General features: G+C 45.2%; 1 protein-coding gene across 7 annotated transcripts in view; it reads left to right on the top strand.

Annotated features, from left to right (window-relative positions):
* MRTFB (myocardin related transcription factor B) overlaps positions 1–12,724 on the top strand; it is a 128,968-nt gene extending 116,244 nt beyond the window's left edge. For all 7 annotated transcript variants that reach the window (XM_043560501.1, XM_043560497.1, XM_043560500.1 and 4 more), the window contains exons 14-15: positions 4,532–4,592; positions 7,024–12,724. In XM_043560501.1, coding sequence (XP_043416436.1) covers positions 4,532–4,592; positions 7,024–7,556 — 594 coding nt within the window. In that variant the 3' untranslated portion in view covers positions 7,557–12,724. The remainder of the gene's footprint in view (positions 1–4,531; positions 4,593–7,023) is intronic.
* Positions 12,725–13,068: the final 344 nt, after the last annotated feature.

Here is a 13,068-nt window from a genome sequence, read left to right as displayed (position 1 = left end):
ATGAAAAAATAGAAAATACAGAAATGATTTTTTTAATGAAATGGAAATAATAAAACTAAAAAATATGGGGCACCTGGGTAGCTCAGTCAGTTAATCTTCTGACTTCAGCTCAGCTCACCATCTAGCAGATCATGAGTTTGAGCCCTGCATCAGGCTCTCTGCTGTGAGCACAGAGCCCATGGTGGATCTCTCTCTTTGTCCCTTCCCCACTCCTTCTCTCACTCTCTCTCTCAAAAATAAACATCTGAAAAATAAAACTAAAAAATACATGATCTAGAATGAAAGAGGTGCCTGAGCGGCTCAGTTAAGTGTCTGACTCTTGATTTTTGCTCAGGTCATGATCTCAGTTTGTCGGATTCAGCTGACAGCACAGAGCCTGCTTGGGATTCTCCTCCTCTCTCTCTGCCCCTCCCCCTGCTTCTGCACGTGCTCTCTCTTTCACAAAATAAACACTGAAAAAATAATAAAGTGAAAAAAGTTAGAGATGGCCTTAACAGAATGGAGATGACAGGTAAAAAGACAGTGAACTTGAAGACAGCTGAATAGAATTTATCCAAATGTGAGTAAGAGAGAAAAGATTTTATTTTTAAGGCGAACAGAACCTCAGAGACCTGTTGTTTAATATTAGACAGTCTGAGATGGGTATGATAGGATTCCGAGAAGAGAATGAAGCAGGCCAAATATTTTAAGAAATAATAGTCAAGGGGCACCTGGGTGGCTCAGTCACTTAAGTGTCTTTGGTTCAGGTCATGATCTCAAGGTTCCTGAGTTTGAGCCCTGAGTTGGGCTCTGCACTAACAGTGTGGAGCCTGTTTGCAATTCTCTGTCTCTCCCCCAGTCTCTCTCTCAAAATAAATATATAGGGGCACCTGGGTGGTTCAGTCCGTGAGCATCCAACTTCGGCTCAGGTCATGATCTCATGGTTCATGGGTTTAAGCCCCGCGTCAGGCTCTGTGCTGATAGCTCGGAGCCTGGAGCCTGCTTCAGATTCTGTGTCTTCCTGTCTCTGCCCCTCCCCCGCTCACACTCTCTCTCCCTCTCAAAAATAAATAAACATAAAAAAATTTTTTTAAAAAAAAGAATCCAGTTTTTCACAAATATGATGAAAGACAAGTTTGTAACTTTCAGATGCTAACTGAACATCAAGCAGGGCAAATAGAAGGCCTCATCATATCATAGTCAAATTACTGAAAGCCAGAGTTAAAGAGCAAATCTTGAAAGTGCCAAAAAAAAGCAGTACAATGCACACAGGGTAACAACTATTTGTTTTATGATCGAGTTTTCATCAGAAACTGCTGAAGTAAGAAAATACCCAAGAAAAGTTCTTAGTGGGGAACAGGAAGGAGAGAGGGACTGTCAAACTAGAATTCTGTATCAAGTAGAAATACTCTTTAAGAATAAAAGTGAACTGAAGATATTTTCAGATAAAAATTAAGAACTCATCATCGGGGTGCCTGGGTGGCGTAGTCGGTTAAGCGTCCGACTTCAGCCAGGTCACGATCTCGCGGTCTGCGAGTTCGAGCCCCGCGTCAGGCTCTGGGCTGATGGCTCAGAGCCTGGAGCCTGTTTCCGATTCTGTGTCTCCCTCTCTCTCTCCCCTCCCCCGTTCATGCTCTGTCTCTCTCTGTCCCAAAAATAAATAAACGTTGAAAAAAAAAATTAAAAAAAAAAATTCATCATCAGAAAACCTGCACTATAAAAAATAACATTGTAAAGGGGTTTATAAAATATATAGATTTAACACTTAAAAATATCAATAACGGATGGTCGAAGTGGATCTAGATGTTGACCAGGGTTTTATATCTTGTGTACAATGCTACAACATTAAGTAACCTACAAAACATGAAGGCTGTATATTGCATGCCCATACAACTAAAGAAGTACAGCTATTACAAAATAGAAACATTTAGTGAGAATTCCAAAAATAAATCAATATGTATTTTTAAAACACAAGAAAGGAGGAACACCACCACCACCAAGAAAAACAGGGCAAATCAAAACAAAAATGGTAAACCCACACTTAATCCTATCACTGATTATGCAAGACACAGAAATGGAGTAAACAAGACAATTAAAATGCAGAAATTATCAGAATGACTAAAAAACAGACCCAACCTAACCAAACGCTCTGCAGTGGTTTCAAGAGATTTCTGGGGTTGTTTTTTTTTTTTTTGACATTTCTCCCTAAGTGACTCACTTCTAATACAAGTGGTTGAAGCCATGGTGTTTGACTTCTGATACTAGTTCATAAAAGGCATCCTCCTCCTGCCTTGCCTGCTCTCTTTTGGATGCTGGCTCTGGGGAAAGCCAGCTGTCATGTGGACAGTCCTCCAGCACTCTGGAGAGGCCCGTGCGATGGGAAACTGAGCACCCCCCCCCCCCCCCCCCCGTCAACAACCAGCACCAACCTGCTAGTCATATAGTGAACCATCTTTACAGTAGTACTCTCCAGCCAAGCTGGAAGATGGCTGTAGCCTGGCCACCATGTTGACCTCACACCCATGGAGGTGCCCTCACCAGAACTGCCCACCTCAACTATTCCTAAATTCCTGACCCACAGAAAATGGGAGATAACAACTCTATAGCATCTGAAGCCAGTAAACTTGGAAGAATGTGTAATACAGCAATGCGTAACTAACGTATACATCAGTGAGAGGCATACTTTTTTTTTTTGGTTGATAAAAATAAGATAGTAACTAAAATTTCTTAGTTTTTGTTTAAATTCCAGTTAGCGGGGCACCTCGGTGGTGGCTCAGTTGGTTAAATCACTGACTTCTGCTCAGGTCATGATCTCACAGTTCATGAGTTTGAGCCCCACATCCTGTCACTGCAGAGCCTGCTTCAGACTCTGTCTCCATGTCTCTCTCTCAGAAACAAATCAACATTAAAAAAAAAAAAAAAATAAGGGGCGCCTGGGTGGCTCAGTCGGTTACACGTCTAACTTTGGTTCAGGTCATGATCTCGCGATCCGTGAGTTCAAGCCCCATGTCAGGCTCTGTTGCTGACAGCTCGGAGCCTGGAGCCTGCTTTGGATTCTGTGTCTCTCTCTGTGCCCCTCCCCTGCTCACACTCTGTCTGTCTTTCTCGAAAATAAATAAACATTAAAAAAAAAAAAAAAGAAAAAAAATAAGTTCCAGTTAACATACAGTGAAATATAGTTTCAGGTGTACAGTATAGTAATTCAGCACTTCGTACATTACCCTGTGCTCATCACAAGTGCCCTCCTTCATCCCCATCACCTATTTAATCCATCATCCACCCACCTCTCTTCTGGTAACTATCAGTTTTGTTTTCTATAGTTCAGAGTCTGTTTCTTGGTGTGAAGAGGCATACTTTTTTTTTTTAATAATTTATTATCACTTTAGCTAACTTACAGGGTAACCGTGTATGTTACAGTGTAGGTTGGCCTCAGGAGTAGAGTCCCATGATTCATCACTTACATACAACACCCAGTGCTCATCCCAACAAGTGCCCTCCTCAATGCCCATCACCCATTTTCCCCACCCTCCCCAACTCCCCATCCCCATCAACCCTCAGTTTCTTCTCTGTATTTAAGAGTCTCTTATGGTTTGCCACCCTGTCTGTTTTTCTTATTTTTCCTTCCCTTCCCCTATGGTCTTCTATTAAGTTTCTCAAATTCCACCTAGGAGTGAAAACATAGGGTATTTTTCTTTCTCTAACTTACTGCACTTAGCATAGTACCCCCTCAAGTTCCATCCATGTTGTTGCAAATGGCAAGAGTTCATTCTTTTTGAACGCCAAGCGGCATTCCATTGTAAATATATACCACATCTTCTTGATCCATTCATCAGCTGATGGACATCTGCATTTTTTCCATAACTGAGCTATTGTTGATAGTACACCTTTCAACATTGGGGTACATGTGCCCCTGTGAGTCAGCACTCCTGTATCCTTTGGATAAATTCCTAGTGGTGATATTGCTGGGTCACAGAGTAATGCTATTTTTAATTTGTTGAGGAACTTCCACACTGTTTTCCACAGTGGGTACACCAGTTTGCATTTCCACCAATAGTGCGAGAGGGTTCCCCTTTTTCCGCATCCTCCCCAACATCCGTTGTTTCCTGAGTTGTTACTGTTAGCCACTCTCACTGGTGTGGAATGGCATCTCAATGTGGTTTTGATTTGTATTTTCCTGATGATGAGTGATGTTGAGCATCCTTTCATGTGTCTCTTGGCCATGTGGACATCTACTTTGGAAAAGTGTCTATTCATGTCTTCTGCCCATTTCTTCACTGGATTTTCGGGTGTTGAGTTGGTAGGTTCTTTATAGATTTTTGATAATAACCCTTTGTCCAGTATGTAATTTGCAAATATCTTTTCCCATTCTGTCTATTGCCTTTTAGTTTTGTTGATTGTTTCCTTAGCTGTGCAGAAGCTGTTTATTTATTTTTTTTAATCTATATTTTTGAGAGAGAAAGCCTGAATGGGGGAAAGGGGTCCCTTAATGCTCCCAACTGTTAATGCTTCTGGGTCCGCATGAAAGAAAGCTAATTTATATTCTTTGTTGTAGATTTCCAGTGCACACAGTCAGCAGATGGACGACCTCTTTGATATACTTATCAAGAGTGGAGGTAGGTTACAAGTCACATCAGAACCCACCAGAGTCACCTTTTATGACAAGGTTTTGAATATTTTCCTTTAGAGCTCATGGCATATCTTTGAGTAGCGAGAAACATATTTTTCTAATTCCAACTATATTTACTGTTTTAAATCTGTTAAATTAGGACACTAAAACTTATAAAATGGAGGAAAAACCATTGTTTCAGCTTAAAACAATAACGTAATGTTAGTTTTATCCATAGATCTCTGCCTTTTGAAAATAACAGACCATCTCAAAAATAGCAAAAGAGAGCCGAATTTAAATTCCACACTGAAAAACTTTAAAACATGTTCCCTATGTATGTCACTGTGATGGGATAAAAGTGCTCTACTTACTTCACACATGAATTCTGTAACCACCACGGGTTACCTAGCTCAGACTGTAGTGACTTTATTAGAATTCAAAGGCAATTTTGAAGCACTTTCTACATATAATTGAAAATCTTAGACTTTATAGCGTATCATCTTAAAAGGAGATAAGGGGGGGTGACCCAGTTGGTTAAGCTTCCAACTCTTGGCTTCGGCTCAGGTTGTGATCTCACAGTTTGTGAGTCTGAGCCCTGCATCAGGCTCTGCGCTGACAGCTCCGAGCCTGCTTGGCATCTCTCTCTCCCCCTCCCCCACTCATGCTGTCTCGGTCTCTCTCAAAATAAACTTAAAAAAAATTTTTTTTTAAAAAGAGACAAGGGATATTAACCACACACAAAAGAAATCAAGGGTATCTCAACCTCCGCAAACCTATCTTTCAAAACAAATATAAATAAGAGTATTTTAAAAATTCAACAAATACTGTTTGGGAATAAAGTATTCTTAAATTACCTTGGTGAAAGGAGTTTTAATCACTTTTTTAAACAGGGATCAAAATTTCCCCATTCATAGCAGCTTATATCCCTAAATAGCATAACTATTTGCTTTTGAAGACACAGGAAATTCTTGATGTTTGACTATAGTTCTACTTGTGCAAATAGATTTTTTTCTTTTCCTAAGAACTATACTGGCATCACAAAGTAATTTAAACTCATTGTATATCTACACCATGGAGATAAAAGAAATAGACATTTCATGGCCATGATTTCAGGATATTTTTAATGGGTTTTTTTTTTTTTTTTTGCCAAATCTGGTGAAAATAAAGATTTTTTTATATGATTAGAAAGAATAATTTTTACAGCCTAAATTTGGAAATTAAGATGTGACAAAGTCATCAAATGAGTTATTTCCTACAACGCATGATTTTTTTTTTTTTTAATGGCAAAGAATCCAGTGAGTATGTTATTTTATCCTGTTGTAAACCACGGCCAGTAATCATGAGAACAGAGATTTAAATAGTTGATTATGAGCCTGGTTACTGAGATCGCACTGTCAGCTTTCAGAACAATTCTAGGGACGACTACAGGAAGTGAGAAACCACAGACCGTCCTAGAGTTGCACAGTCAGCACACACGGTTGACAGTCCCCAAGCAGGAGTCAGCCTGTGGGTTCTTTCCCTTATTAAGCATCCCGGCCTTTGAGCTCTGACAGCTGTTACTAAATCCACCCTTCCTGGCGTGTCTGCATACGAACGAAACCAATCAGATACCCTAAGAAAGTAAGAAAAGATACTTTATTCAAGTAAATGTATCTATAGCAACACTGCAATCTAATGCAAATGGTGGTAATTTTCTACTTGATCCAGCAAGGAGGAACACATATTTAGTGCTTATTAAGACATTTGCCACATCTTCAAGATTTTGTATAAATTCAGAAAACAAGACAAAAAAGGCAGAAAAGTAAGGTGACCCATCTTAAAGAAGAGGGTCCAAGGAGCCGTGTGTTAGCTATAATTCAGAAATAAAAGATGGTGGGCATCGCATCTCTTTCGAACTTTATACAGAACGTATATAGTTCAACTATAATGACAGTAGGAAAAAGAATATAGTTAGAGCTTTCAGGATATTAAGAATGTACTTCATGGCTGCACAAACTGGGAACACAGTTGTGACATTAAGGTTCACTTTAAGGGTGGTTGCTGCTGTGACGGCAGATCCATGGTATCGGACAAGACATGAACCCTGTCTGAAGCCTGAAGTACCTGGGAACCAGGACCCAAAGATCAAATTATCAATTAAATGTAACCATCAGCTCCTCCCTGGTGCCATATCACTGCTTGTCATGCTTACTGCTCTTAAGTAACAAGACTAGAAAGCATATCAGAATGTTATAACCTGAAAATGTTTATTCAGCTAAAAAGAGCCATCATCCTACAGACGATCAAGGACTCTATCTGACCAATAGCATTCTCTTCCTACCCCTAAGACGGACTGTGTAGAAGTCCTCACAAAATAGCAAAAGAACTGTCCTAATTCATAAAAATGTTTAAATAGTATCACGTCCTTACTTACTAATCACTTCAATTATTTTACACAGAGATTTCCCTCCCTATAAAAGAAGAGCCTTCTCCCATTTCCAAAATGAGACCAGTGACAGCCAGCATCACCACAATGCCAGTCAACACGGTGGTGTCCCGGCCCCCGCCCCAAGTCCAAATGGCACCACCCGTCTCCTTAGAACCCCTGAGCAGTTTATCTGCCAGCTTAGAGAACCAGCTAGAAGCTTTCTTGGATGGAACTTTACCTTCGGCCAACGAAATTGTTCCCCTGCAAAGCAGCAGTGAAGACAGAGAGCCCTTCTCTCTGATTGAGGACCTCCAAAATGACTTGCTGAGTCACTCAAGTGTGCTGGACCATTCACACTCACCCATGGAGACTTCTGAAGCCCAGTTTGCTGCAAGTACCCCCTGTCTGTCACTTGACCTCTCTGACTCAAACTTAGACAACATGGAGTGGCTGGACATTACCATGCCCAACACGTCGGGACTCACTCCCCTCAGCGCCACTGCTCCCAGCATGTTCTCCACTGACTTTCTAGATCCACAAGACCTGCCGTTGCCATGGGACTAACATCACAGATTTCTCGTCCGAGTTCCTGACGTCTAAGAAGATGAAGATCGTTCTGAAGAGGGCAGTTTTTAGAGACAGATCCATAGCGGCGTTGTTGCAATTAAAATACGTTGTCATAGAAAGGGCGGCTAGATGGTCACAGCCTGGAAACCAAGTGTGAAAACATGTCATTGCATCCGGCGGTGAATTTCTACAATTTAACATAGCACGGGGCCTTCTGAAAAAATCGCTGGTCAGAGAAGACTCATTCGTTTTTCCAGACTTCAGTAAAGAATGCAGAGTACCTTTAGATAAAGACATGACAGAGAGTGACGTGTGCAGGATAACTACATGAGGGTTCTCCGTCAACTACATTTAAACCTCTGTGGTCGCTTTAAAGACCCCAAATAGAAGGCAGACGGCTCCACTCACAAGAGGATGCCAGTTGAGGGAGGTGAGAGGTCACTGCACGTGGTGTTTCCTAGAAATGGCCTGAGCCTGGTCAGGCAGCACAGGCAGTGGAGAGAGAGCGCCAGCCAGTTCCGGGACAGCTTCCAGCTGAAGATTTTCGGTTCCATTCAGAAACCAACATAATTTTTTGTGTGTTGTAGTTTATTTTGTGGTTTGGGGAATCTTACTTTAGATTCCCAAATTTCAATTCAAATGGATGATCTTTCACCATCACCAGACAATGTAAAAAAAAACAAAAAAAAAAACAAAACCAAAAAACAAAAACAAAAACGGTCATAAACCACTGTACAAAGTCCACATATAATGAATGATAACACTGAAAATTCTATTAGCAACCCTCAGGGTTGATCAGATTGATTTTCATGTGTATATTAGACACTTGTATGTACACTCTCACATGTGGTATGTACAGCCTACACTGGGGTAAGGGAGTGGGTAGCCAGCGGTTCTACTTGTTTTAATAACTCGAATATTTCTAGAGTACTTGAGCCATGTGTATTTCTGTATTTAAAGAAAAGCTGACTGATTTCAGGTAACCAGACCCATCTCAAAGAACCCAGGAGGCCCCAGTGTGAACGGTCCTCCTGAGCTGGTGAGTTGCAAAGAGAGGGCAGGGGAGAAGGCTGTCCTCAGCCGGGACATTCCTGCAGCGGCTCCAAGTTACACTCTCACCAGGCTGGCCGCCAGGCCCCAGCTCTGGCCGCCTCTCCTGTCGCTTTTCCCTGCCTGTCATTTTATAGGCTTGTAACTGGATGTCATACCCGAGTTCTCGCTATATTATCAGGCCGAAGATTGAAAAACTGGAGGTTTTAGTTTTTTTTACATAGAAGTTGTCACGTTTGTTGAGTAGTTTCTGAAGAGTTTTCTAAAATGCCAACGATCACAGGACTTCCAAAGTTAGGTCAAGCTAGTCATTTAAGTATACGATAAAATGTAAATAACTGAAGAAAAACCCTGCAATCTACCAAAAAGCGTGAAGGTGTTTGTTAAATACCATTGTCATGCTCTACGCCTCGCTTTGTGTGAACCCGAGGGTCAGGTTGATCTCTCTGGGTCGTGAGGTGGTGATATCCCCACAGTGACGTGGGAAGAGCCAGCCTGACCCACTGTCTGGAAAGAACTGGGGAGCCACTGCCGGGTTTGCGTTCTGCCGCAGAGCCGACCTCCTTTCAGATTTTTATTTTGGTTTCTCGATCTTACTACATGCAAGGAAAGTTTGTTTTTCCCGTATCCGGTCGCCCCGCACACTGCAGCCCTCTGTGAGGTGGCGCTTCCCGAGTTGAAAGCACTTCTGAGTGGTTCCAGGCAGAAGCGGTTATGCTCAGTGTGGTCTCAGTGAGTAGTTGAGATGGCGAGGAACTGGCAGGCCGGCGCATGCAATCTAGAAACTTCGAAGCAGGATGTACCCGTGAGCAAGGGCGAGGGCGCCAGCCGCCCTCTGGGGACGCAGGGCCCGTTCGCTCGGGCAGGCCCTTCCTCCTCTCAGGGGAGGTCGAGGCTTGGGGCTTCGCTCAGATTGAAACGAGGCTTACGAGGTTGGCACCCGGCATCGTGGGACTGCAGGGGACGGTGGCGCCGCCTCGTGCCGCGGCGCCACCTTGTGCCCCGGCCCCCGCCGCCCGCCCCCCCCCCCCCCCCGCTTCCGTCACCCTGAGCCGCGCGCACACGGGGTGTCCCAGCCCTCAGCAGTCCTCTTCGCTCTCGTCAAACAGGGTTTGAAACACACCCCAGGAAGGCCGCTCTCCGAAATACAGCCGCGGTGGCGCGGAGAAGGCCGTCTCCCCAGCCTGCTCTCTGCCCGCCACGCACCGCGAAGGTGCCCGCTTCACACGTGCGTTCTCGCCGTCACGTGCAGGGCTTCCTCGGAAGGGAAGGCGAGGAGGCTCCCGTTCGGGGCTCCGCCGGCCTCCCGCTCGCACCATTCCTTCGGGCCCGGCCAGGGAGGCGAGCCCGGCGTCCGTGCCGTGGGGGCGGCCGCCCGGGGTCCCCGCCCCACGTTGTAGGTTAGAGGGAGGACACGGAGCGTGGGCAGCGTGTGACGAGACCAAAGAGGACATGGAAACGAGGCCCCTGACCTGAGTCTGTGGACGCGATGCGAAGCGCGACGGGAAGGCTGTGCAGTCCAGAGGACTACTGTTACTGTCCGAGGGGAGGTCTCACGGCCATCGAAGCCCAGGGCAGGGTGGCGGCGGACGTTCGGCGTGAACGCCTGTAGCGTAGACGTCGTGCGTCATGCGTCGTGCGTCATGCGTCGTCTTGCAGACTGCAATTGGCCAAGGAAATAGCCAGCTCCGGGACGTACGCGTTTCCTCACATCCACGCTTCCTTCCCTAAATGTTCCTGAAACACGACAGAACCAAGCTTGCCTTTGGAGTGTACGCAGTTCTTTCTTGGTCACGTCACTGGGCGGCCAGACGAACAGAAAATGACACCGAAGCGTCTCCAGCCTTTGGAAGCCCAGGGGCACGTGGGCACCTTGTCCATCTCCGCAAAGCGCGTCTAGGGAGCCGCTGCAGGCGGGTCGTTGGTGGTTCACGTTCTAGCATTCTCCTGAATCGTGCAATCTACTGTACAGTGTTTGCCACCTATTTAGACAAAGACACGGTCTCAATTCGTGGGATTTCTTGCTCGGATGCTTTGTGTTTCATAGGACTATTTTTATAGCGCTAGAGAGATCTCATTTCAGTTCCCTTTCTAAACTGCACGGTTCTGTGACCCACGTAACTGAGGCTGGAGGAGGTGCGGTTTCGGAACAGGGGCGAAGGTAGCCTGGTGTTGCCTCCCAGCTGCCGCCTCCTGAAAGCAAAGTCATGGTAATAAGATAGCGCCACGGAACTGTGCAGTCAGCATATCGGCGGCGTGTTGCCCATCCTGTCACCAAAGTTGACTCAGGCTTCCTCTGCCCTTTCAACCCCAATCATTCCAGGCCACACGGCTCTCTTCAGAGCCCTTTCAGAATTCCTAGGCGGAAAGCAGCCACAGGAGCTGGCCAAGCAGCCGTCCCCGCAAGTGATGGGACAGTCCCTCTAGTCTGCCAACACACTGGGCCACAGAGAAGCGGCGAAGGCAGTGGGCCCGCCTGGCCTCATCGGGCTCCTGCCTGCGGTGGGGCAGGGGGAGGCTGGGGCACCACCAGGGACTTGTTAGAGAAGTTCGGGGAGAACAGCTGTCCAGTGTCTACCAACAGAGCAACACAGGCCATTTATCCAGATCCACAAGTAACCCTCCATTTTCCACCATCCGGCCCTGCCAACGTGTGCAGGCTGGCTCCTGGCGCCAGAGAGGGCTACCACACAAACTGTCCACCACCCTGGAGGTCACGCAGCCCACACCGTCAAAGAACATTAAGTGGAAGGTCAGGTTTATCAGGGAGCACAGCTTACAAGTGCAGAGATGCGGATTGGGAGAGCATCCTACCTGCGCATCAGCCCATCCTCTGAGTGGTTTCAGTCAAAACTGGAAAATCACCAGAAGCAGTAATTCTCTGTCCTGGTCCCCACCCTCGCTCGCTCACCGTCCGTCTGGGCTGCCTTTCTCATGTGTGAAGTGACTGCCCGCATGACACCCAAGAGGGGTCTGTGTCTTCCCCACTCCCCCTGGCCAACCTGCCTGCAGAGCTGATTCGAAGCCCACGCTTCATAAAGCTGCACGTTTACAGAGTGCTCATCACCCCCCCCCCGCCCCCCCACTACACACTGCTCTGCTAGTTACCAGCCAGAAAGGTCACAATTCTGTGACACGAGGATGGCGGTCTCAGACCAAAGGTGCTGTCTGGAATCAAAACAGGCCACTGGCGATTATCAGCACAGCTGTTGTGTTGAACAGAGCTTTGTGCCAACTACTAAGACAAAGCTTTAACCCAGTTCACAGAATCACCGAGACTTGTAACAGTTACCTCTCTACATGATGCTGTAAGGAGACTTGCTAACTTGGTAGGAAGAGGGAGCATTTAGGGAAGGGTTTAGTATCTACCAAAAGTACTTAACCTCAAGTAACCAGTAGTAATGCAAACTCGCTTTAAAGGAACCAAAGGCATTGCCAAGTATTTGCCAAAAGGAGGCACTTTTTATTTAAAATTTGAGACTAACGAGCTCTCAAGAATCAGTCCCAAAAAGGTATTATCCATTTAAGGTTATAGTTTTCACAAAGTTGTAGATATTTCTCTGTTGTTTTCATGTAAAATAGTATAGATTTGTTTTGTTGGTTTCAGAAGAATGCATATTTAGTAGTAATACAGAGTTTCTTCCTAAGTACAGGTTAGTTTCCTTTTTTTCTTGCTTGCAGTAGAAACACAGCGTGATAGGTGTTTCTCTTCTTATTTTCATTGTCACATCATGTCTTAGCATCTCACTTTATGAAAACAAGGAGAAAGATACCCATCTACAGAGCCCCGCTTACTAAAGCACTAGCCTAATAAAAAAATTACGGCAATCGGGGGGTCCATTCATGTACTGCCTTTATGTTGTTTTTTAAAAGAAAAACCATGATGCCTTTGTATTTGCTGTTTGCACCCCTGAAATCAATTCCGTATCATGTCTGAACGCCATACATTTTGCACATGTCCTGTACATAGGCAACGCATACTGTATTTTTATATGTGTGCACACTGATCGTCAGATCTTTTGTACATAGTGGCAGTATTGTAGCCGATCGGGAAACGTTTGATATCTCAGCAATTTTGCATTTTTTGTGTCTCAAATAAAAAACATTTTGATGTACTGTGGTTCTTGCTGTGCAGAGGGAGGGCCACACCCTACGGGTCGGGAGAGCCACCGCAGAGCTGGGTGCAGTCACGGAGTTTGGAGGAGACCCCACCTTCAAACACACACCTCACGGCACCTGGCCGCAGACGAAACCAGTAGCCTCACCGAGGTGAACTCTAACTCACAGGCCAAGTGGGCCATCCTCCCCCAAGTCCAGGAACGTGGGAGACAAGACAGAAATCAGGACTGGCCGAACCTGAACATGGCAAGATTTACACCAAAGCCATGTTCATTCTTCTAAAGAAACATTGACGGGAAGATAGGATCAAGTACCTGGTTCCCCCCGGGGAGGTTGATGT

This window comes from Prionailurus bengalensis, chromosome E3 (assembly GCF_016509475.1).
Source record: "Prionailurus bengalensis isolate Pbe53 chromosome E3, Fcat_Pben_1.1_paternal_pri, whole genome shotgun sequence".
NCBI lineage: Eukaryota > Metazoa > Chordata > Mammalia > Carnivora > Felidae > Prionailurus > Prionailurus bengalensis.
This window is presented reverse-complemented; position numbering and strand designations above follow the sequence as displayed.